This window comes from Chelonia mydas, chromosome 9 (genome assembly GCF_015237465.2).
Source record: "Chelonia mydas isolate rCheMyd1 chromosome 9, rCheMyd1.pri.v2, whole genome shotgun sequence".
Lineage (NCBI taxonomy): Eukaryota > Metazoa > Chordata > Testudines > Cheloniidae > Chelonia > Chelonia mydas.
This window is the reverse complement of record NC_057855.1, coordinates 89,716,091-89,742,137: the sequence shown is the minus strand read 5'-3', so window position 1 is coordinate 89,742,137 and position 26,047 is coordinate 89,716,091. Positions and strand designations below refer to the sequence as shown.

Sequence of the window (26,047 nt, the reverse complement as noted above, 5' to 3'; positions counted from 1 at the left end):
AGTCAGGACCCCATTGTGCAAGGTGCTGTCAAACACAGAGCAAACAGACAGTCCCTGCCCCAAGGAGCTTACAATCTGCTGGACTTTGACATTGCCGTCCTTACTCAGACAACTCTCATCTAAAGGCTGGTGTACACTGAATGTTAGGTTGACCTGGCTGTGTCACTCAGGGGTGTGAAAAATGCCCTCCCCGAGAAACATAGTTAAACTCACCTCAGCCCCAGAGGAGACACCACTCGGTTGGCGGAAGAATAAGTCAGTTTATTCTCCAAAGAGTCCTTGTACGTGTTATAAAGCCGTGTTGTCACACAAGCCATTTTCCTAAGAGTGAAATATTAAAATGCACCCACTGTTCTGCAGGAGGTGTGCAACATTGAAGAGCCATGTGAAGAATTCACATCGAGACACAGTTTGGAGTGGAAGTTCTTATTCTTGGACCACAGGTGAGAGGATTGTTTTTCAGATATAAATACAACATGTGGTGATTGGAGAATATACAAACCATGGTTTAGAAAAGGAAAACTGTCCAGCAAATGTTGTCTGAGCCCCCAAGCAGAATATTTCACATTAAATGAGAACACTAAGGTGACACTGATCAAAGCCTACACTTCACGCCTTCTTAAAAGCTTTGCTCTCTTTCATATTTAAGGGCAGTAAGAAACTGTGTTCGTCTTCCATTAATGTGAGCTGGAAATATAGCACATATAAAAATGTCCAGGCTCATTGTGGTACTAAATGAGTTATTAACATAGAACCACGTGGGCCATATTCTCAGCTACTGTAAATAGGCAGAACTCCATTGATTTCAGTTGGCAGCAGCTGAGAATCTGACTCTGTTCTTTGCCCTGCTGATTTGCATCTTGATATAGAATTAAAGATTTTTTAAAAAAAGAAACAAATTAAAAGAATAGATAGTTGTAATTATTGACTTATTTTGACTGAATGGAGATAAGATACTATTGGGGAGTGAAATAGACTGGAGATCACTTGGTAAAACTTTTTTAATTATAAAAGGGCAAGTGTCCTTCAAAAAAAGCATAAAGCCTTTGTACTCTTGCTTATTTGTGTGTGTGCATGAATACCTAAAAGTATTACACACGTTCCCTTCTTCCATAATGCACAATAGTACTATCCCCGTAGAGCGCAGACTCTAGCCATGTACTTACCACTGGAAAGACCAGGCTGAGAAATAAAATTCCTTTGCTGAAGGCTTATTTTCTAAAGAAACCCAAATACCACCCTGTACATTCAGAGAGAGAGGGGAGATATTGCAAGAAATGAAAATGAAATTAATATATTAATCAGAATAACTACACTGGAAATCCTGTCTTGAGGTACTGATGAGAAACCGCTTCTGCTGCAGTTTTGTTTGCATGTTACTCATGCTGTCGAGGTCTAATTAATGTAACTTTATAAGAATTGAAATTGGTATATGCAGTAGCCTAAATTTTTAAAAGTGGATGTCTAAAGTTAGGCTAAGTCAATACTGAGATATCTAAAGCAGTGACTGGTTCTCAAGGGGCTGAGCACCCAGCAACTTCTGTGAAGAAAGCTACCAGGAGCCAGCCTAAGAGCTTTAGTGAAATATATCCAAGTGCCTTGTGATGAATCTGGGATGTGACTCAGAGAGGAATTTTTCTATTTCAGTCCTGGTGATATCCCCTGTGAGGAAACCATTGTTCCTGAGCGTAAATTAAGCTAACATAGTCGTTTAGCTGGAGTGTATTGCAGTGCCTGATGTAAGCAGTGAACATGGAGCCAGGAGCGTGCTTTCACTCGTTCATTCATTGGTTCAATGCACAATTTAATAGAATAGTAGGGGCACCGTGATTCTTTCATAGAATATTGTCAGCTATTTCTCAAGGATTATTTTCCACTTTTGCGGGGCTGATCCTGAAAGGTGCTGAGGCCATAGGTGTAGCTGGTGCTGAGCTCTACTCAGAACCAGGGCCTCGTTCGCTCAGACCTAGCGTCTGCGATGGAGCGCAGAAGCAGGTTAGGACAGTTCTGCTGAGCTATATAAACATCGACCAACTAGAAACATCTGGAGCCTGAAATTACATAGAGACATCGTTTAAGGGAAAAAACAAACCGGATGCTTTTGTATTGGTCTGTTTCTGTTCCATATTCTACTCCTTCCTCCATTGTTTGTTGCTCTAATTACAGTATTGTTAAAGGATCTTCTCCTACAATCCCTACACTTCAGTGATAACTTGAAGTCCATCCCTTTAGCCTTTCACACTGCATGCAGTCACTGATCTCCTACTCAGAAAACTTGAACAGTTCCTTGAGCACAGGGAGTTGCAGACTTCCTTAGCAGTGACTAAGCTAGCTAAAAACTTTCAGATTGCTCAGCCAACATGCCGACTCCTTCTCCAATCCCAGGTTAGAAGCATATTGTGGTTACATTCTCAATTAAAGAATCAGTTCCTCTAAATTATGATGACAAATCTGAAAGCACTGCACTTTCCTGAGCTGCTTAAAATGTTTGTCTGACATTCCTCTGAAAGAATTATTGTCATGAAGATCAGTGTGTTATTACAGGCCCAAAAGACATTGGCTTGGTGGCATAGACAGACAGAAATAAAAGCCAGTTTAATAAATACACGTTCTGTCACATTTAATAGAAATCTGGGTCAGATAAAGAAAAGGAGCACAATGCTCTGTAAAAGATATTTTGGGTAAATATGACTCTCTTGTTTCTATTATTGTAGGGTCCCCTAGGCACTTTCCCCAGCTGTCCCAAAGAACTCACGATCAGAGAACGCTGACATTTGCTTCCCACAGATAATTAATGATGTAGGAGCAGGTTTTCAGAAGTGCTGAAAACCCGTGATGAGAGCTTGTGCTGCCTCCTAATGGCCACAGGAGACCGTTATGGCATTTGGGTGTAAGGGTCTTTGGCCACCCCTCCTTTACCCCAGCCAACCTCCTTTTGCAGGTGCAGGGAGTGTATAAATTGTGACAGCCCTGGGTGATCCTCCCATGGCTGGCTATGCTGTACTTAGAACCACTCGGTGTGGATGGACTAGTGCAAATTGTCCCTAGAACGGGGGAGAATCTAGCTCTACTCTGGCCTGGTTTACTTGTGTCATGTGGATGTGCATTTGGTGCATTCGGTATGGTCTGAATCTAGTGCAGTGGTTCCCAAACTTTAACAGCCCACGAACCCCTTTCACTAAATTGTGAAATCTCATGAACCCCCCTCCTAAAAATGAATGTTTCCAGGGATTTAAATTTCCTCCACACTCCGTGAGGCTCCTGCTGCTGGACCCCGTTGACCGCCCCGGTCAACTGAGCTCCACTGAGCTCAGGCTGCAGGTCCCGCTGACTGCTGGGTCTCGGGCTGCCAGCCCCAACTGCCCGGCCCCGCTCTCCCTGGGGCTCGGGCTGCCAGCCCCGCGTGGAGCGCTGGGGTTCAGGTGGCCAGCTCCCCCGCTGATGGGGGCAGGGTTCGGGCTGCCAGCCCCAACTGCTCGGCCCCGCTCTCAATGGGGCTCGGGCTGCCAGCCCCGCGTGGAGCGCTGGGGTTCAGGTGGCCAGCTCCCCCGCTGATGGGGGCAGGGTTCGGGCTGCCAGCCCCAACTGCTCGGCCCCGCTCTCAATGGGGCTCGGGCTGTCTTCCCTGCAACCGGGTCCCACCTGCTACCTCCAATGCCCGGGGTCCTCTGGCCACCATGAGTGAAATTTTTCTGGCAAATCCCCTGTAATGTTCTGCGAACCCCAGTTTGGGAACCACTGGTCTAGTAGTTGATGGCATTTAGCTCAGGCAGTAGAGGCTCATGCATTAACATACAGAGATACCAGGTTCAATCCCCACTCCTGACAACCCCAGTGTTATATTCACCCCCGATCAGAAAGCTCTAACGTTGCTTAAAGGTGGCAGCTGCATTTTGTTTGCTGTCTCATCAGCAGGTGCTATTTATCTCTTAGGGCCAAATCTATCCTCCCTTGTGCCAGTGCATCTGTTCACTGGGAGGAGCTGAGAGAAAACTGTGGCCTTTACTCATTTTCTGTTTCATCATTTCATCTATTTCATTAACATGTTAAAAAACCCCAAACTTTAAAAACTGAAACAGTAAAATCCCAACTAGCGCCATATTCTACTTCTGCCTTGGGAGTGTCCCCTATAATGGGCTGCAACCCGCTGTCATGAAGTCAGGGTGAGGTTTGCCATTGATTTCAGTGTGAACAGGATTGGACCCATTAAGAATGTAGCTGTGCTGTGCTATTGTGTGGCTTGCTCTGCTATCCACGTGAGTGTTTGTATCTCTTTATGAATGTTCTAGCTTAGAACCATAGCAGATGACAAAGATCTATGAAGTTATTCTGGCTATTCCCTTTCCAGGACTGGTTTGCTTTCTAGAACACTTCCTAGTCTTTTGCCATCCTTACGTCCACAGAGTAACAAAATTCACTCTCAAGATGTTTTTCCTGATAGTCACTCTATGTTCCCCCTTTCTTAATTTCATCCCATTGCTCCTACTGATAGTCCCCTGTTAGTAACAGCATCCTCAGTGATTCTACGCCTTCCTTGACATTTTTGCCTTTTGGATGTAGACAGTTACCATGTTGCATGCCCACCTTGCTTCCTCATCTTTTAGTCGTCACTTAGCCAGTCTACACCTATGTAGCAGTTGTAATCTTTTCTCATAAAGCTTAGTTAGGTTTGTTTCTCTTCTCTGAACTCTTTTTAAATCTGTTTGACCATGTGATGTCCAGAAATGAATGCAGATTGCACTGGAGCTGTATCATATATCGACCAAGACTGGATCTTTTTCTAAAAGTTACGTTATAGCTCAAAGAGAAGTTATGGGTTTGGTGCAGAAATTACTGTACCATGGCCAGTGTTTTGCAGAGGGTCAGACTAGGTGGTCTTACAGGTCTCATCTGACCTTAGACTGTCTGACTCTAGAGAGAGCCCAATCCAATGCCACGAGTGTCAATGGGAATCTTTCAGTGGGCTTGGATCAGGCCCAAAGAGAGGGTTTACCTCCTGGCTCCGTGATGCTGGGCATACAGCCCAAATTCACACATGCCTTTTTCGTGTCCGCTTGCACTGCAAACTCCTATCGACAGAGCACTGTCCACTCTCCCTGCGGACATTACTGGTTCCCAGGATTCTCCCTCCTTTTAAATCCAGAATCTCTGGTTTAGATTATTCCACCTCCCCCCGCAGCGGATTAGCTTGCATTTTTCCCAGCTGAATACATTTTATTATTTTGGGCCCATATTTCAAGCCTATTTTAAGGTCACCTGGTGGCACTGGCCTTCCACAGAATGGTACTAAGACACACCAGCATAGAGGAGAATGTTCCTCTCTTTTTATGCCTTCAGCCTGTTCCTATGACGTTTAATTTTAAAACATTAACTATTCTGGGAATATATTGCCGTGTTTACTCTAGAGGAGTGAACTGAAAATGCAGCTCGTCATAGTGTTATCACACCCAGCAGCCAAGTCAAATGCACAGTGAAGCAAAGGGAGGGGTAAGAAGCCAAATAAACAGAATACGGCCAAATTATGACTTCCAAAGCAGACGCAGTGTTCCCACTGAAGTACTGGGAGTTGCACATATGCAGCCGAGGGCAGAATTAGGCCTGTTCTTATGTGCAATAGGTGTAATAATTAATTATATCTTTGGTCCTGACTCGCAGTGTTGTGCGATGAGAATTATTTCCCAGGTGTTACCATGGCCTTGTTCTGGTCGGTTCATTTACCACTTCACTATTGTAATTGCACCTTTTAAAAAAGTTCTCATTTTCAGCTTGAAAAGATGTAATTTAGTACTGGATTTCTAAACGCTGAATTGGAATTGGAAGCTTAAACCTGGTCCTCATTTTGTTTCCTCCTCCATTCCCTGTTCATCTGCCGTAGACATCAGAGTCCTGGAAACCAGCTCTACATCTGTTCAGAAGGAAAATCTTTATTCTGTAGAATGCACAGAAATCATTTTGCTGGTTTCAGTTCCCCAAGCCATGCCACGGGAATAGATTACTTCTCTTATACCCAACCATGTCCCTACATCCACCGGAGAGTCCTGCTTAGGGCTTGTCTACATGAACACTTAGATTGTGGCAAGCTGGGGTGTGAATCTACCCCATGCTAGTCTTCTGCACACTAAGTGTCCATGGGGACCATGCTGCTGGGCACTAAAAGTTCCCTAGTGCGTTTAATCTACGCTCATTGCAAAGCAGGGTAGATCAAAGCACACTATGGGACTTGGATTGCACGTCAGCAGGATCCACACGGACAGTTAATGCGCGGCAGGCTGCTGCAGGGTAGATTTATGCCCCCGTTTGCCACATACTAAGTGTTCATGTAGACAAGCCCTTACTATTTCTTCTACAGTTCTTCCCCAGATGACATTTGCACCCTGCCTACTGGATAATTTTAAACAGTCTCCAGTGTATTATGCACACGAACATCCATAGCATTTCTTAAGCTAACAAACATGATTAATGAATGAGTCACTTGCATACATACGTGCTTTTCCATACACCCACATAATGAATAGACAAGGAAACAATAAACAGATACCTTCTCATTTACTCAGTTTTGACATGCTTATCTTTATTTCTCACTCTGATACAAAGAAATCAATATCACTCCCAGCTTTCTGGCAAGGAGATATTTGGTTTTTAGTTTGCTAAAGATCTACCAAATGGTCATCCCATCAGGTTTTGTATTTACGTCTTTCTCTTTGCTTTTATTCTAGGGCCCCGCCTATTATAGGGTATTTACCCTTTGAGGTTCTGGGAACATCAGGTTATGATTATTACCACGCTGATGACCTGGAGCTTCTCGCTAGGTGCCATGAACACTGTAAGTTCCTTTCTCATTGCTTGCAGGGAACTGACAACATGCACTTATGACACTTGTGTGAGCAGTAGCTCACGAAAGCTTATGCTCAAATAAATTTGTTAGTCTCTAAGATGCCACAAGTACTCCTTTTCTTTTTATGTTTATTAGGGAAATTCTTTCCTATTCCTGTAAAATATGGCTTAGTTCATGCCTAACTAGGAAAGATGAATCCCTAGGAATCCGTTATTTTATCAGGGCAAGTTTTATCAGTGAGAATTTGCCAAACTGGCAGATATCTGTTATGTTTGGGTGCTGGAAGTCAGTTGCCCTAGCATATGGTTACTGCAAAACTGAGAGCCAGAGCTCTTGTCCTCCTTTCCTGACTCTGCTGTTGTGTTGCTGTGCGAACAACCTTGATTCTTGGGTTTTTGCTGATTGTCACAGCTGCTGAGCACTCTCCATTCCCATTGTCCTCAGTGGAACCATGCATACTTAGCACCTCTGGAAAACAGCTTATAATTAAGTTCTGAAGCAGGTTATAATTAAGTTCTTTGTACCTAGATTACCCATCTGTAAAATAAGCATAATAGTGCCACCTCATTAAGTTGTTGTGATACTTAATTACTTACTATTTGTAAAATGTTTCTAACATACTGAGATGGTTTCTCAAGAAATATTGTGCACAGATTCCCTGTTGGCTAAAACGGGTGGTGTCTGTCAGTCAATCTCTCTCTCAAATCAATCCGAGAGGAAGGGGTAGTTTTATCAAAAGTTCAAAAGAACTAATTCTATAGGGCAGGGGTGGCCAAACTGCGGCTTGTGAGCCGCATGCGGCTTTTTTACGATTGAAGTGTGGCTCCCAGGGCGCGCCCCCCGCCCCCATGTCCTCCCTTCTCCACCTATCAGACTGAGGCGGGGGGAAACTCGTGGCTTCTGCCCTGCAGCAGACTGATGGGGCAAGGGGCTTCTGCCAGAGATGACTGATGCCTGCTGAGGGGAGGGGCACAATTTAAAGGTTTGTCCCTCCCCCCCCAACAGCTTGAGTCATGCCCAGCCAGGCACGCTTCCCCCTCAGCAGCCCATCCCTGCAGCTCCCAGGTGTTAGCTCCCCTTGGAGAAGCAGCCGCAAATAGCTGGGAACTGCAGGAAGGGGCTGCTACTCCCAGCTGTTTGCTGCTGCCTCTCCCCATGGCTGCAGCTCCCAGCATGCCCACGCCAGCAGCTGCCATGCAGGAAAGAGACCCAGTGGCACCATGTGACCTAGCAGGGCCAGCAAACCCTCTGGGAAAAATCTCAGGGGGTGTATGACCCCATGTTCCCTTCTCCCCCCATGCATCATCTCTGGCTTCTGCCCAGCAGGGAGGGGGTCTCGGGGCTTCAGCCCCATCGGGCACGGCTGCCAGGGCTCGGGCCTTCAGCAGGAGTGGGGCTTAAGCTCTGAGCCCCGGCAGGTGCACCCCGGCTCTCGAACGTCTGAAGATCGTTGTATGTGGCTCCGAAGGTCAGTAAGTTTGGCCACCCCTGCTAGGTATAGTTGTACAATAAGGAACTGATGAGGGTGTATGTGTAACCCCTGCCCTCTGCTGGATAGAATCAGAACTGCTCAATGGTGTGTCACCGTCCTATATCACAGGGACAGTTCTGAGGTTATGTGGACCCCAGGGGATCTGCAGCTGCCCATTGTCATCTGGGCAGAAGCTCTGTGTCTGCACTAACTCTGGAGCAATTAGCTAGCTTCCAGGTGATATGGTGTCATTGGCAAGATGTGGGCAGCTTCTGGCTGGATACCCTCTGGGTGCTCATTCCCACCCCGTTTCAGATCTCTGACCCCACAGAGGACCCTCTGGGGTTGGGGATTAGAGGGTTGGTGCTGAGTAGGCAGGGACAGATGCTGCCCCACTCCATATCCTGCACAAGAAGATCAACCCAGAAAGTCTCCCTTGCACTGATAACTCTGGGGAACAATCAGGCCCAGTGTGTATGCGAATGTGCCATGTGTGAATGCCATTATTGGGGCAATAAGGTAACAAGAATCAATGGAGCTCTGCAGTCAAGTTGCCGTAGCCCCTGTGTCACACTTCAGGGCAACTGCACCTGTATTCCCCCTCTGGTCCAGCAAAGGCACCCACTTAGGCTTCTGGTTTCCCAGCTCTCACCTCTGATGGGTGGAGACACACATCTGTCTCCCTCCCGACTGAGGTATTTCCAAGCTGCACAGCTCTGTGAATTCCCCACCAAGTCCGACTGCCTAAACAGGCCTCCTTTGCCTTCTCCTCAGAGGCTGTAAACAGCATAATTGCCAACAGTTAAGTTACCACACAGCCCTTTGTAAGCAAGCACATTTATTTTTAAGGTAAAAGCAGTACAGAGACAACATTAAAAGCAGTAAAAGAAGCTACACGCATGCTAATAAGCTTACCAGAGATCACCCCAACTCTGCTACCAAGGGCTCTGACAGGGGGTTAGTCCTTCAAATACCACATAGGTGGTTTTCTGTGGTTACACATTCATGATACCTTTTGTTCAGAATAAGAACACCCAGGAATCTGAGTCACTCCTTTATCCAGCCTCGGTCTTTGATCTGGGAGCAAGTACTTCATAGACAATGGATTCCTCCTCAGGGCATAGCTTCAAAAGGTTGGGTCCAGAGGTGTAAATTTGCATTTCCTTCCTCCCAAATATTTCCTGGGAAATCCCACGCAACTTCTTTTATCCCAAACATTCCTTCTTGTCTGACCCATTGTTTAAAAGAGTCCTTTGATGCTCAAGGGTTTACATTAATCATGCAATGAACTCCTAAAATACATAAACTGAATTCAGTAAGGTTTGTCCAGGACATTTCAGGAAATTGCCATGTATGTCACAGTCTGGTATTACTGATTACATTTCATGGCTGGTAATAGTGTGTGCTGAATGTTCTCATTAGCCAGATTAGGAAGAGCACTCAACCTGCTGCTATCTACCCAGTGGTTTGCTTGTAAATTCTTCAGGGACTATCCATACCATGGCTGGCTTGCTCCCCGCTACAATATATCATGCTGCTGTTACTACAGATCTCACTGGAGCTTGGAGCTATTCTAAGGAGGGGCTGGGAGGTGGGATTGGGTAAATGGGGTTGTTTTACTACCTGGTGTGGGTTTGTAAAGCTTCTCTGTTATTGTTTTATGACCCCATATTTTTTTCATTTCATCTGAACCCTATAGGCACCTGAACCCCTATAAACCAACTCTCTTCTCCAGCTGGCTTGTGCAGGTGGTGGGAGCATGCTCAGCTACCCCACTGGGAACAGCCAGCCATGACGGGAATGCACACTATAGAACCTTAGATGAAAACTCAGGTTTTAAGTTCCTTCTTAAGCACTCAATTCCCAGTCTCAGCTGCTTCTGCTCTCATCAAGACGGAGCACTATATACAACACTTGTAGCTTCCATGACAGCCATGAGCCTCACATTGTAGTATCCAAAAGGGTGCATTTTTGACTTCACTAGCTTAAAGGCTGTATACATAGGTGCCGGCTTCCTCCAGGCCCGGGCGGGTGCTCAACCTCCTGCTCCACCCCGACCCCTTCCCCCAAGCCTCCATCTCCGTCCCTCCTCTTCCCGCCCCTGCTCTGCCCCAGGCCCTGCCCCCCCATCCCTTTCCCCCAAGCCCCCGCCCTCACTCCACCTCTTTCCTGCCCAGTTCCGCCCCCTCCTCACAGCGTGTCCCATCCCCACTCCTCCCCTTCCCTCCCAGAGCCTCCAGCATGCTGTGAAACAGCTGATTGCGGCGGGTGGTAGGTGCTGGGAGGGAGGGGGAGCGGGGCAGCAGGTGGGCAGGAGGCACTGGGGAGTGAGGGGGAAGCTGGCTGCCAGCGAGTGTTGGAGCACCCATGAAGTCGGCACCTGTGGCTGTATATGTAATGCAGTATATGTGTGTGGGTGGGTGACACCTTCCACTACTATTGCCCCAAGACTGTAGATGCAATTATAGAATTTGGAATTGAGTCAGTTTCCAATTGTGAGTTAAGAGTAGTTTCCGGTGCCGCATGTGCTTCTCGGTCCCCCAGCCTTATCTTGTGTTTTTGCATCCCGTTTTCCCCTTCCCTCTTGCTGTCAAAAGACCCAGACAAACAACAGGGGAACTGATTCCAGAGTAGCAGCTGTGTTAGTCTGTATCCGCAAAAAGAAAAGGAGGACTTGTGGCACCTTAGAGACTAACACATTTATTTGAGCATAAGCTTTCATGAGCTACAGCTCACTTCATCGGATGCATTCAGTGGAAAATACAGTGGGGAGATCTATATACACAGAGAACATGAAACAATGGGTGTTACCATACACACTGTAACGAGAGTGATCACTTAAGGTGAGCTATTACCAGCAGGAGAGCGGAGGGTGGGGGGCGGGGGGCCTTTTGTAGTGATAATCAAGGTGGGCCATTTCCAGCAGTTGACAAGAACATCTGAGGAACAGTGGGGGGTGGGGGTGGATAAACATGGGGAAATAGTTTTACTTTGTGTAATGACCCATCCACTCCCAGTCTCTATTCAAGCCTAAGTTAATTGTATCCAGTTTGCAAATTAATTCCAAATGTCCTTATGTTACCATGTGCTTGCAGTCAGGGGCTTTTTACCAGCCATAAGGGTGAGTGATGGAGGGGAGGGGGCAGAGAGGAGTGAGTGGGGGTCAGGGTCTTGGGAGGGAGGGGTAGCGCAGGAGCGGGGCCTCAGGGGAAGAGGCAGTGCGGGGGCGGGAACTCGTGGGGAAGGGGTGGCGTGAGGGCAGGGCCTTGTGGGAATAGGTGGTGGGAGGTGAGGGGAGAAGGGGTCGGGCCTTGGGGAGAAGAGGTGGTGCGGGGGCAGGGCCTCAGGGGTGGGGCAGGGGGCAGGGCCATGATTCAGCCTATTTAGATACCTAACTCTACTGGATCTGTGGGTGGAATCTGATACTCAGGCATCTAGTCTACCTACTTAGTTACTTATATTCCCCATCCCGATATTTTCTGAGCACCTCACAAGTGCTACAAAAGTTCTCTGCTCAGCTACCCCAGCATGGACCGGAAGTGTTGTTATCCCCATCTGGCACGTGGGCAATCTGAGGAACAGACGATTAAATGACTTGACTCAGGAAACTCAGGAAAGGTACTCAGGAAATCTGCAGCAGAGCTAGGAAGTGAATCCAGCTGACATGGCTCCCAATACAGTGCATTAACCACAAGACCATCCATTCTTCTCTATGGGCCTCATCTAAAGCCCTTTGAAGTCAATGGGAGTCTTTCCATGGAGCTCAGCGGGCTTTGGATCAGCTCCTGAAAGAGCTCAGTTGTAGGCAGAGTGAATTGCTGGTGCAAAATTGTGCCTTTAGTTTGGGAAGCCCTTTTAAAAGCTTGGTCATTAATATTACATTTTAGTAAACAACCCTTGTTAAATGGTATTTTAAAAGGGAGCTGTAAGTGGTTAACTTTAGGCACAACTGGCTCTCAAAGAAAGACTTGGTCCCGTTCATATAATCTGTGGACATTTCAATTAGCAGTTAAACAGACTTCCACTTTCAGATCAGGGTTCTTCTATTATAAGCTTCCTGACTTTAAGCCAGCAATGTCTGAAATGCATGCAGCTAGACTGATAAAGTGCCAATGTACTGTTCGGTAGCTGTCATTTATATGTACTGTTTGCTGGCAAAAAAGCAGAATCTCTGCCTGTGCCAGCTATGACCATTTATAAAAACGAACCCCAAATCTTGGAGCACTTTCTTTTTAAATTAATAACCGCAAATCAGATTAAAACTCAGCACCTGGTTGAAAATGTAAGCAATGTTGAGGAAGAATTGATAGCAATGTTCTCGCTGTTAGACGGGACAGAGCTATTCTTCTAATCTCAGTCACAATCAGACTGTAACTGTTATTAACCAAATTGTTTCTTTTCGTTTAACAGTGATGCAATTTGGAAAAGGAAAGTCCTGTTACTACAGATTCTTGACCAAAGGCCAGCAATGGATATGGTTGCAAACGCACTATTACATCACGTACCATCAATGGAACTCCAAACCTGAGTTCATTGTTTGTACACACCTTGTAGTGAGGTAGGAATATGTGCGGAACACTTTCTGTTCATCAGTGTGCTCATCTATTCCATTTTTCCATTCTTTTTGTGTTAGCCAAATATTTGTGGTGTGATTCGACTCACTGTGATGATACATAGTTACATAAAATTATTATCGGTGAGAACTTGGAAATTGTTTTTAATGTTTTCATTACTCGCTTTTTGGCAACCAAGCCAAAAAGCCTGGAAGCAACATTTGGCTGAGTATATTACGTTCCACTTCTGTCCTTAGCCATGACACAGATCCATCAAAAACTTAAAGCTGTTCATAACCAGAATGCTTTATGGATGTCAATGCATCCATACACTTCTTACAAACCTTTTTGATCACAACTTTAGATAGTTGTTACTTGGAGATAGCCGTTTATGAACTGTAAAAATTAGCATATGACACCCCCTAGTGGTGGTTCTGTTGTACTCATGGCATTAAATGTGCTATAAATCTTGTACAGTCTTGTTCTAATTTTGGAGGTTTGTGATACACAGTTATTGGGTTGGAATCTGCTTCCATCTGTGTCAGTGGTAAATTTCCATTGCTGGTTCAAACAAGACTGAGTGTGTACTTAGAATGGATTTAGAGGAGGGTTTTAAAAAGAAATGACATACCAGTTTGGTCAGCTAATTTTAGTAAAAATGTGAATTTATCCTTGTCTTCCCTGTTTGAGACTATCAAATATTTGGAGAAAAGCCCATTAGTAACCAGTCGTTCTGTTTACATATTTTGAAATACAACCTTAAGAGCATCGTATCCTAATAAGTGGGCATATGTGGGTAGAATTTTATATGCTGGTATAAACCACACCCTGAGAGCTGTTTTAATTTGAATGCATTCATGACGGTAATTACATATCTTGAGGCTTGTTGATTCTGCCTTGTTTTGGGAAATTTTTAGACCTTTCTGTCACCTAAGGTTCCGGCCTTATGGAGTGTGAGTGAACATATATTTCTGTCTCTGTCTCTGGTACATGCACATCCTAAATAAAGTCCTAGACACACATCAAATAGTTCAGGTTGAACATACATTTTACTTAGTAAAATAGAAAAATTAATAGAACCTTGGATTTGAAAGATGAAATAAAGGAAATTGGTGGCTAAGGGGCCAGATTCTGAAGTGGTGTAAATGGGCAACTCCCAATTGACTTCTTAATGGATCTGTGCTCATTCACCCCACCTTAGAATCTTACCCCAGCCTTAGTTCTAACACTGTACCCTTGCCCGCATGCCATATACATACTGGAGAGTCTCTGAAATATCTCCTGGATTTTAAGAACTCTCATAGTTAAATCTCAGGTCTTATAAATCATTAATGTTTTATTATTTAAGAGACAGTTAGTAAGAGCTGCAAGAGAGCTTACTCTGAGGCACATTCTCCAGGGGACTCAATGGGCTTTAAATTTGGCTCATCACTTACCATCATTCCACATGCACAGCTTCCATTGAAGTCGGTAGGTAGATTTGTATTCCAATCTGTGGTGATGGCTGCATGCTTTGAAAATGTGCCACCCCATGACTGAGAGGAAGGTTCCCGTGCAAGTGTGATACTGTTCAGTTACAAAAACAGGGGTCACAGCCATGCAGGCCTTCTTCAGGCAAAGCTCCCCGGGGAGTAGCTTGAGTCCCATTGAGCGACTGTGCCACTGTTATTAAGACACACAAGAAATTGGCTACAGGCTGGAAGCGGTGTGTACCTCCTGCTACCACTCACCTGCATCAGGACTGTTTCTCTGACAGGCTGTGGAGAATGGGGAGTTCCTCTGTGAAGGGAATTGTGGTAAGGATGAAGAGGCTCTTTTTCCCTGCTGTTCATGAAGAAACACAGTCACAGAGCTTTGCTTTGAGTATTGTTTTGCTGTCAGACATTTAGGGCCAGAATTTATAAATGAGCGTCTCAGTCGGTGCCCCAGATTATGTGTGCCGCTTCTTGCATCTGCTCTGCAGTTTTGCATGTGCAAATGGTACATGTGCACCTGTAAATCAGCAATTAGAGTGTGGAATACTGTACCTTTTGCCCACGAACAACTGTGTGTACAAAGCTGGAGGTACAAAATAAGAGGTCCTCAGAGAACTGTATGTCAGCTTAGCTGTCATTAAGGAAGCAGTCGTCGTTTTTATTTCACAGCCTCTTTTTTACTTCCAGTAGGCAATAAGAATTGTGTTCTAAATCTCTCTTTTTCCCCCAATGTAGTTATGCAGAGGTTCGAGCAGAAAGAAGGAGAGATCTTGGCCTTGAGGAGTCATCAATCGAACTGGCATCTTCTTCTTTGAAGGTAGTGCATGCTGAAGGGAGCGAATAAAAGGAACTCATTCATGTTAGAAATACATACGGTCTACACCTTCCCTTTTTCCCTTTACTCACCTCCAAACCGTCTAGTTCTTTATCTTTCAAACCCACCAGGAGGATTTCCACACTGCTTTGCACTAAAATAGCACGTTTATAACAGTGCAAACTCAATAATTGCATCGTTATTAAACTGCTAGGTCAGATCTCCTGCTCTCTCTGAGACCTTTACTCAAATTATATCTTAAGCCACCTCAGTTCAGCAGAAGAAAAGACGCTATTTTACAGAGAGAAGAATGAAGTTTATTAGATAGTAAATGATATACTAACTCTCAGGACCACCGACATACAAGGCACTGACTACAGATCAGTACCACAGTGTTTGCCGCTTTTATGCTGACTCACCCTGGGTAATCAGACAAAGATGGGAAGTGAAGGGAAAAGCATGATTTATTGATTTCTGTTTTCAGGTCTCATCCATGTTTGCAAGGTTGGGCAGAGCTGTGATCATAGCGATAATTTCCATTGTTTGGATCAATCAGGCATCGTCACTCATGCTCAGTTAACAGGGTCATTTCAGTTTCGTTTAAATATATCCACCAAATAGCTTCAAAACAAGACATTGGAAAGTCAAAGTCATTTCAAGTGTCTCGTTTGGTAATCGTTTGGGGTTATCAATCCACTAGCTTTCTAGCTCTTCAGACATTACTTTAGAGAAGCCAGTTCGAGGGAGGTGCAGAGGGGCTGATTATATAATAATAAATCTTTAATACACTGTGATCCTTACATGGCAGACTGCTTGGGCACGGTGGAGCTGATTGCTGAGTATGTGTGTGTACGTGAGTTAGACTGGTTACAGACCATGGTGTATTTTGGAAAGTTTGCTGTCTTAAAGAGCCTCTGTTGCATTCAGGCAAAGACTCATTCTAGCAAACAGCTCTCACTGACCTGCCAGGGCACTGCTTTCCTGCCTTTTCTTTCCCATCCCTGTTGATTGCCAAGACATTACTACCCAGACCTTGAACTGGACCTGGCTGGCCTCGGGTGGCAGGAGGGATGAAAAAAGGACAAGCAGCTCTGTCTCTCCCATTGGAGGGAGAGGAGGAGGAGGAGGGGTGCGAGGTTAGCATGATTAGCTCCCTGGATGGGTGTGGAAGGCTGGCAAACAGTGTGGGGAACGTGACTGGCTTGGCCATCCTGTTGCATGAGAGGAGGGCTGTTTTGCCCTCAGTGTACGTAAACAGTGTGCTGGGTGGCTTGTTCGTGTAAGACCTCGGGCTCCTGTCATGATTGTGTAGGGGGCAGGGATTAGGCCAGTCCCCTCTCCAAATATTTTGCCAGACCCACTGCCCTTACTTGCTAGAGTAGCTCCATTGGAGTCAGTGTGACTACTCACATGGGTAAGGAGAGCAGGGATCTCAGCTTAAGCAGACACTCGCCACCTGGCATTGGTTATACAAGCTAATCAGGCTGCGGCCGATATCCCCCAAAATTGGTCTGTATCTCCTCCCAGCCCCCTCCCACCACATCTGCAACAAATGAAATGTTTCCCTTTTCCAGCCAGCCGGTTCCTCCTGCCACGTTCACTCGCTCATTCCCCAGTCACTGCCCAGCGTGTCCGAGCCAATGAGCTGGGACATCCCTGGAGAAATTGGGCAGAAGGAAGCTAATTATAAAAGCGCGCTTCTATTTATACACCAATCAATTGGCAATCAGTGCGAGAGGACAGCTGTAATGCAGGAGGGGAGTGTGTAAAGAGGGTTGGGGTGACGTGTTGCCCTTCCCATCCAGCCGCCTCCTTCCCCCTCCCCGTGCTGATTCTCACAGGCATTGGCTTAGTGTATGGGGTCCAACTGGAGGTTGAGGTGCCATAGACAGGCACCGAGTATTATTATTAGTCGCTATCTATATTACAGTGATGTCTGGAGGCCCCGTTGTGCCAGGCACTGTAGATACACCTGGGAAGAGACAGTCCCTGCCTCTAAGCATATACAGTTTCAACAAACCAGAGGGAGTGCTGTCTCCAGTTGACGTGGTGGGCGATACCGAGGTTACCCAGACAGTGTGTGATGGAGGTGGGAGTTGAACCTGGATCTCCTGAGTTCCCAGCCAGCATCTTAGCCATGAAGCCACGCTGCACCTGCCCTCACACACACAGTATTAGGCAGATCTCCAGCCAGGGGGCTGGTGAGGAATTTCCCTCTGTGATGCGATGGCTTTGCCACACTGGAGGCTGGGCTGAGGGTGGGGGAGTGTCGCCTTCCTGTGGTGCATCTCGCAAGGCTCAGAAGGGTGTACGTTGAAGCTAGGCTCCAGGAAGAAGACGTGGTGCCATAACTGTGGAGTCCATTGCTATCGCCTCCAGGAGCTTGGGATGGGTCCGTGTGATAGCAGCCGGCCTCATCCCAAAGCCTGAGACAGGTCCGGGGTCCCGGGAAGGCAGAGGCAGGAAACCGTGAGTGCCCATGCAGGTGTTATGCCAGGCGCAGGCAGCAGGTTCACCCAACGACGAGCCCAGCTGTCACTCGGGAAGATGGCTAGGTGAGCGTCTGAGGGTCACCTCTCCAATGAGCTTCCAGGGCTAGTGCTTACGGCCTCCAAGGCAGGATTGTAGCACAGGTGGGCGTACCTGCGTGACCACCGCTAAAAATAACAATATCGGTGCAGCAACACGGGCTTCAGCGCTGTCCTGGGCGTGCACTCTCCTTGCTGGTCCATGCTGAAGACCGGGCTGCTACATCTGCACCTCAGGTGCAGTGCAGACATACCCTAAGGAGCTATCTAAGGGTCTCTTTTGGGGCAAGCTGCTGGTTGTTTCCAATCACCCAAATTAATATTGTAGCTGCAGCTGTGGCCCTTTAAGAACCAAAGACCGTTTTTGTCGGAGAAAGAGCCACGATCAAGATTCAAGGGGGTTCAAGCTGATGTTGCTTTTGTGCTGCTAAGGATGTTGCTGTCTGTGTTTTATTCACTGCAGAGTCACAATAGTTACATAGACATCAGGCAATGTGCAAACAACCAAGAAACCGGCAGGGAAAGAGTGTCTGTATCCTCTCCTAGCTCCCGGCGATCTTCGCACACGGCACTCTCCGACTCTGCATGTACGTATCCTAGTCAGCATCGACAGATCCCAGCAAAGGCGAGGTGCTGTACTAACATATTGGCAAAAGCTTGGAGCCGCTTTAAAAAATCCCTACACCTCAAATCTCGGTTGGAAGTTTTAAACTATATTGACAGGTTTCAGAATAGCAGCCGTGTTAGTCTGTATCCGCAAAAAGAAAAGGAGGCCTTGTGGCACCTTAGAGACTAACCAATTTATTTGAGCATAAGCTTTCGTGAGCTACAGCTCACTTCATTGGATGCATGCAGTGGAAAATACAGTGGGGAGATTTTATATACACACAGAACATGAAACAATGGGTGTTACCAGACACACTGTAACCAGAGTGATCAGCAAAGGTGAGCTATTACCAGCAGGAGAGGGAGGGGGGAACCTTTTGTAGTGATAATCAAGGTGGGCCATTTCCAGCAGTTGACAAGAATAGTAGGAGGGGAAATAAACAAGGGGAAATAGTTTTACTTTGTGTAATGACCCATCCACTCCCAGTCTTTATTCAAGCCTGAGTTAATTGTATCCAGTTTGCAAATTAATTCCAATTCAGCAGTCTCTCGTTGGAGTCTGTTTCTGAAGGTTTGTTGTTGTAATATTGCCACTTTGAGGTCTGTAATCGAGTGATGAGAGAGACTGAAGTGTTCTCCGACGGGTTTTTGAATGTTATAATTCTTGACGTCTCATTTGAGAGTCCTAAAAAACTGTGTGAGGGGACAGTCTGCCGGGTGGCTAGTTTATATCTGTCACACCCGTCTGAACCCAGAGTAGACCCCTTTGGCATCTTTGGGGTTCCCCGAGCACCAGGATGGGACCACGCTTGGCCTCTGAATGCACCAGCCCTTCCCAGCAGCTGAACCACGGCAAAGCTGCCGGGGTTAGTGAAGGTCGCTGCCACGGCTGTGTCTTCGCTGACAAAGAAACGGTGTGTTTTTACCAAAGGACAGCTACCGCGGATTAGTCGCCCTGCTGTGAAAGCAGAATGCAGACAAGGCACCTGCAGTTTTACCATAGGCGGGGCCAAGCCTGGGCGGGAGTTTAGCACGGGCCTTGCCTCGCTCCTCACAGCGGTATAGCGCCTCGCCTCCACTGGGATTTTACAGCGGGGTCGCTAACCCACGTTGGTTATCTCGCTGTAAAAGCTTTTTTAAGCTGTGAAGACAAAGCCCAAGAGGCCAGTGCTTGTGAGGGGTTAATCGAGGGAGGAGGCAGAGAGTTTTGGCCTTCTTGGTGGTCCTCCTGTGTCCTGCGAAGACGCCTAGATACTGCAGCGGCAGGCGCATTGGAAATATACGTCGTCTGTGCAGCCAGGCAGGTGGGGTTTGGGCTGTGATTGGGAACGGGACGAGAGCCAGTGAGTGCAGAGATAGGGGAAGGTTGTGCGAGGAGAAGGCTCTGATCCCAAACGTGGCTGGGTCAGAGAAGGGGGTGGGAGGGACCAGCCCAGGATGTGTCTACACTAGACATTTGCCCCTAAACTTCCCCACTGGTACAGTTCCGCTGGGCACTGTAGCAACTGTGGGCGCTCGAGGGTAGTAGACCAGTGCTGGCATTTTAATAGCTGTGTCGTTTACTCCCTGCTCAGGGCAGGAGTAGGTCACACTGGTTAAAGCCCCGACAGCTGTCAGCCCTTAGCACCCCCGATGCTACTGCTGCTCCAGGGGTGACGATGTGGGGAAGTTTAGGGGGGAAATGTGTAGCTTTTTAGCCTTCCTACTGAGAATCAGACTAGATAGTCATAGCTGGAGCAACAAGATACTGGAGTTTAATGTGACCTTTCCTTGAATGCCCTTAAAAAATGCATCCGTTTTATCCATTTCAGTAGAAACTGCCCGTCTGTCTGCTCAGCTCATCATTACTGTCTTAGTTTGAGGGCTAAGTACTGCAGAGGCCGCATGTGCAAATCTAACCTGGTCAGACATTTAATGTCTGAATGGAGGCAAATCAGTGCCCAGGAAGATCTGGGAGACTGGCCTCCTGACATGAAGAGCGACGTGGCTGGGATCTCACCTTGTCACATTTGGGCTAAGGACGAGGACTCACAGGGATGTTACATGCATATAATGCACTGGGGTATTGAAAACAAGCCCAGTGGCCCTGTTCGTGCGGTGGAATATTCAGAGTGGGTTTCAGTGCAGAGGTGGTCTGGCTTCATGCTCTCGTGGGGAAGCTTGTGTATCTCTGTAGGGCTCATGTGGTGTGGCTCATCTGGAGAAACACCCTAGAGAGAATGTTGAAATTATTACCAGAAATGGGCCACCCTGCCCAGAAGGAGAAGGGTAGATGATGGGTAAGCAGGTCTGGGCAGCAGTTCAGCTTGGCATGACTCATGGGCTGTGCATGGTCATTAATTGCTACCCTCTTGCTTTCTTTGCCACGTTTAGGCAATTGTTAGAGCAGATATTTTTGTGAGGTCCAGCAGTGTCTTGGGGCGCTAGGTAGCTGCCACGCCTCCACTCCTCTGGGTTCCATTAGAATAGGCGAGCACGTCTGATGGCCTCATGCCGTTACTTTGTCTAAAAGGAACTTCTCTTTTGCAGCCACCTCATCCATGCGGCACACGGAGGCCAGCACTCCCACCAGGCAATCAGTGCCAATGGGTCAGCAGGAGAAGGCATCGCTGAGGCTGGCCTCAAGTGGGAGCGCACAGGTAGATAACCCTGCGACCGATGGCCTTTCTAGCATGCACTTAGCACTGAAAGGGAGACAGTGATTTCGGTGGTGGTGGGTTTCGTGTGTGGGTTTTTGGGGAGGGGACACTGCAGACTTACACCCTGATCTCGTGGTGCCTGGAGTTGATTTTTGCTTGCCCAGATCCAGGCGAAGCCCAGTTTTCTCAGGGTTTGTATGGGTGAAGAGGGTTTCATCTGGAAGAGGCCAGATTCATCCGTCCAGCTGTGCTGACTCCAGAGGAGTTACCTGAGGGCTCGCTCTGTCCCCAGGTGACTGGTCGGCACCTGTTTCAATTGGTAAAACTGTCAGTCGGTCGCTTATTGCAGCCCCACATGGAGCCGTCTCTCAGATGGTAAAAGTGTGGTACACGAAGGAAGTGAAAGATCTCTGAAATGCGAGGAATTCAGCCAGGGAAAATGGGGTGTCCACAGGCCACGTGAGAACGTCTTCCCTTGTGTCTGGCCAGCGCTGATGCCTTGACAGCAGGAGCCCCTCGGGGTAACACATTTGCTCCTGCAGTAGATCTGGCACTCAGTAACTCTCTTGGCCCTCACGTCAGGTGCGCTGTGGTCTAAACCAAACCGTTGTTCTCTTCCCCAGGCAACAGTAACTCCTCAGGCACCCGCTGAACATCTCACTCTGCACCAGGTGGGCCAGCCAGCAATTCCCTCGCAGCAACCTGTGACGGTATGTGGTTTGGTTTTGTTAAGATCATGTTAGCTCTTGCATGACCAGCAGATGGTAACATTATTGTAGCAGAAGGGGAAGTCTGAAATCATTGCCCAAGAGACTCAGCTGGCTTGAGTTAGCCATGCTTTACCTCATTGCTGGCTGCACCAGTTCTGAGAGCGGGGGACCTTTGTTCTGGTTCCAGCAACAGCATTCTCCCAGGTTATTTTTTCTGTGTCTGTGCCATCGAGCGGCCCATCAGAGAAGCACATGCAGGCAGGCCCCTCCGATGACGGTTCCTGAATGCTCTGTGATATGAATGATACTAGCGTTAGCAAGCTACTTGGCTCAGAAACAAGAATTTGACGTGCTCCTAGTTCCACCATTTGCATCCCTTCTTCTTCTCTGGCTCACTCAGGACTAGATCCTGGGATTCCCCTGAGTAAGGGGCATTGTGTACTTGCACTGCCCCAGGAGCAGCCCAGGGACCAAATTGTGACTCAGAGAGTCACAACCTGGGCCCTGTTTCCACCTTCGCTCTAGAGGGAGGAACGGCTCATCAGCTCCTGACCCTGCACACAGGCTGCTGATGTGGGTAGCTGCACAGGGGTGTCGGGGGCACCTTAAAGCCCCTTACTCCTTGCATGTGTATAAGGTGGCTCATGACTGAGGTCTTATTTAGGGCTCAGTATTTCCATTGACTTTTCTGGGAGCTGCATCGGGCCTGTAGCCCATTCAGAATAATTTTTAGAGTAAGGTGCCTTCCATAGTATAAGGCTCATAGCAAGCTCCTGCCATTTCGCCATTCTGTTTTGCAAGGAAGAAATGGAGCAAAGTAATAATAACCAATAAACCTAGGGATGCAAAGTTTGATAGGAAGAGTAGACAGCTTCCTAATTCACCTAATTCCTAATTCAATACAAGTAAAGAAAGATAACCAAAATCTGATTCACCACTGGGTTACTCCACATCTATGCTCGGTGGAGTAACACCAGTGGGAGATTTAGTAACGCAGTGATGCATTGGCTTACCAGTGTCCAGCGTGTAATTTTTCAGTATAGTCATCTTTTCCATGGGGGCAGATTCCCATATTTTGAGGAGCAGTCTGTCCTGCATGAGAGCATTCGCTTTTCTACGGTCAGCAGCAATATTAGTCCATCCAGCTAGAGGCTAAGTGTGAAGTGTTTTCTGTTCTCCGCAGCCAGTGTACCACTTCCCAGCCCAGTTAGGGATGATGCATCAACTAAAAGAACAGCTGGAGGAGAGGACTCGCATACTGCAAGCTGACATCAAGACACAGCAAGAAGAACTCCATGTTATCAAAGAGCAGCTCCAACTAGTGCAAGATTCCAATCTGCAGGTATATGAATCTGTTCCAGTGTCCCCCGCCCCCAGTGGTGAGCTGGAGCCAGTTCTCACCGGTTCACTGGAACTGGTTGTTAAATTTAGAAGGCCTTTTAGAACCGGTTGTGGACAGCCGGTTCTAAAAGGGCTTCTAAATTTAACAACCGGCCAAAAGTGGCGCCTTAGGCACTACCTCCGTGGGTGCTCCGGGGCTGGAGCAGCCACGGGGAAAATTTGGTGGGTGCAGAGCACCCACCGGCAGCTCCTCGCCCGGCCCCATGTCAGCTCACCTCCACTCCGCTTCGCCTCCGCCTCCTCCCCTGAATGCACCGCCCTGCTCTGCTTCTCCGCCCCCCCCACCCCCCGGTTTCCCGCAAATCAGCTGTTCATGCAGGAAGCTGGGGCAGGCTGAGAAGCAGGCGGTGGCTTCGCACTCAGGCCCTGGGAGGCGGAGGTGAGCTGGGGCGGGGGGGTGTGAGGAGGGCCGCCCATGCCGCAGCAGGTAACCCGGGGTGGGGGCGCGCAGGGGAACCACAGGGGGCAGAGAAGCAGAGCGGGGCGGCGCGTTCGGGGTGGAGGCGGAACAGAGGTGAGCTGGGGCCGGGCGAGGGGCGGGGAGCTGCCGGTGGGGGCTCTGCACTCACCAAATTTTCCCCGTGGGTGCTCCAGCCCCAGAGCCCCCAGGGAGTCAGCACCTAAGGCACCACTTTTCATGTGATCAGTGGGGGGAGCGGCCGCTCCCCCTGCTCCCCCACTAGCTACGCTACTCTGCCCCTAGGAGCCAGAGGGACCTGCCGGATGCTTCCTGGGAGCTGCCCCAGGTAAGCACTGCTGGGACTCCCCACCTCGCCCCCCGGCAGGTCCCTCTGGCTCTGAGGGGCGGGGTGCGGTGGGCACCCACTACGGTGGCCCACAAGACCCTCCTGCCCGGTTCTGGGGGCAGTCAGGGGACAGGGGAGGGGGGTGGATGGGGCAGGGGTCCTGGGGTGGGGGTGTCAAGGAACGTGGGGAGTTGGATGGGGCAGGAGTCCCGGGGGGTGGGGGCAGTCCACAATCCCCTCGTGGGGTGAGGAGGGAACCAGTTAAGATTTTGGCAGCTCATCACTGCCTGCCCCCATGTCTGATTCCCTGGGCCCAAAGTATCATTTGATTTTATCTTAAGCGTCAGGACATCCTAGACTGGTAGGAAAAGAGCCCAGTGGGGTGTTTTATCTCCTGCCACAAGGAAAAAAATGAGAAATTAATCCTGTCAGCAATGTATTCCTAAACTCCTGAACTGCTGAACCGTGATCATTCCTGAAAGAAAGGACGGTTTAGTGTTTGTAGCAGCAGGGCTGGAGGTTCTTGCTTCCCTGTTGTTTAAATATCAAATTGGTAATTGTACCAGATCAAAAAATTCCCAACGTTTATGTCTAATAAAAAGTCACCTACTCAGGAAGAGCTTGGAGTTTTAACGATGGGGTAAGACTGCAGAAACTCAATAGCAGATTTCCACCTAAAACTGACAGGGTTAATAGGGTTGGGGTGGCCATGGATTCCACCTAACTATTTGGGCACAAGCGAACATTTGATTTTCTGCTATTCACAGTTCACTATCTTATTGTATTTTATGATTCTGTTGCAGCTGCTTTATGTGTGTTGACTGACACAGCGTATGAGTTGGAGACACTGGGGCCCATCTAACACAGTACAATCGAGGCCTGAGCATTCTCTCCCTGGGTGTGATTGTTATATACCCTAATGTGAAATATACAGGGCCAGGTTGCCAGGAATTGGGGTATAGGATTGCAGAGGGGAAAGAGTAGAGAGAAAGAAGGAAGGGAGAAGATTAAAGCAACAACCCACACAGCCCAACATGCGCAGTGGGAACAAAGGAGACTGTGAGAACGTTGTTGTTTCATGCTACCTTCAACTGTTGTATGTCACTTAAGTACCACAGATAGATAGTGCATTTGTGGCTAAAGATTACGCACCATCTAGTGGCTATTCCAATAATTATGGTAGTTGGCACCAGTAGGTTCTAGCCATTATAAAGACCTCAGGCAGGTTTCCTCCAAAAGAAATCCATTCATGTGCTGTTAAAGGCCAGCAAGTGACTAACTTTATTCCAATTAGAAGCTTTCACAGAGGAAACTCCATCACTGAGCGCCTCAAGTCAGGGATGGGGAATTTACAACCTTGCTCCCGGAGCTACTTTTCCTTAATTCGTTATTTAATCAGAATTTCTGTCTCTTAAAGTGTCTGGAATAAAATTACCTTGTAGCTCCCCCTAGTGGCTCATTACAGTATGAAGCGCTACAGTGGACAGTGATGCCATTATGGAAAATAACATATGCTTTGCTGTTTGAGAAAATACAGTATTTGTGTTCAATATTGGCCACAGCATAAAATACACACAAGTTGCAATAAAAGTATCATTTGCACAGACTCATCCTGCAGTAACTCTAACAAAGCAATTCACAGCGTTGCACCATCCCCCGTATCCTTAGCTGCCAGACAATTCCATAAAACAAGAGACCAATTTTTAGCTTTGACACGAGCATTTCTGGGTGAAATGAAAGAATTCTGTATCATACTATTCACCGGCCCTGAATGGTCACAGACTCTTGGCAGTGTTTATTTGGGAAGCCAGGTAACAGGGTTTTATCGTGTTATGAGGTTGTCAAAGGTTGGTTTTCTGTTCTCTCTTAATGTTGTGTTTGAACAAGATAGGGTTAGAAAGCAGGCCCAAATTCCTCCTAACGAATTAGAGGACATATATTGTTAATAGTATTACACAGGATATGTCCTGCTAGTGAAAGCTAGTGCATCATAATTGATGCCAATTTCTGGAAAAAAACCTTCCTCTAATTAAGGAGAGGTGGCTATTCGAATCAAATACGACACTAAGGAAGGCAATAATCACTCTTCATTTGTTAGATTACACCATGAAAGAAATAAGTAGATGTGACACTAAAATTAATGACAGCGCAACATGGGAAAGCAAATGCTCTTCAGATATCCCGAGCTTGGTGACACTGGAATAACTGAGTATGCTTTAATTCTGGAAATGGAATGTTCTCCAGAAATGATCTACACAGGAATTTTTTG

General features: G+C 47.4%; 1 protein-coding gene across 3 annotated transcripts in view; it reads left to right on the top strand.

The window, feature by feature from the left end:
- The window catches only part of PASD1 (PAS domain containing repressor 1), a 90,533-nt gene that overhangs the window by 50,358 nt on the left and 14,128 nt on the right, over nt 1–26,047 (top strand). For all 3 annotated transcript variants that reach the window (XM_027822579.3, XM_037909758.2, XM_043521956.1), the window contains 8 exons: nt 361–443; nt 6,717–6,823; nt 12,717–12,864; nt 15,070–15,151; nt 18,140–18,263; nt 20,812–20,921; nt 21,545–21,631; nt 22,815–22,973. In XM_027822579.3, coding sequence (XP_027678380.2) covers nt 361–443; nt 6,717–6,823; nt 12,717–12,864; nt 15,070–15,151; nt 18,140–18,263; nt 20,812–20,921; nt 21,545–21,631; nt 22,815–22,973 — 900 coding nt within the window. The remainder of the gene's footprint in view (nt 1–360; nt 444–6,716; nt 6,824–12,716; nt 12,865–15,069; nt 15,152–18,139; nt 18,264–20,811; nt 20,922–21,544; nt 21,632–22,814; nt 22,974–26,047) is intronic.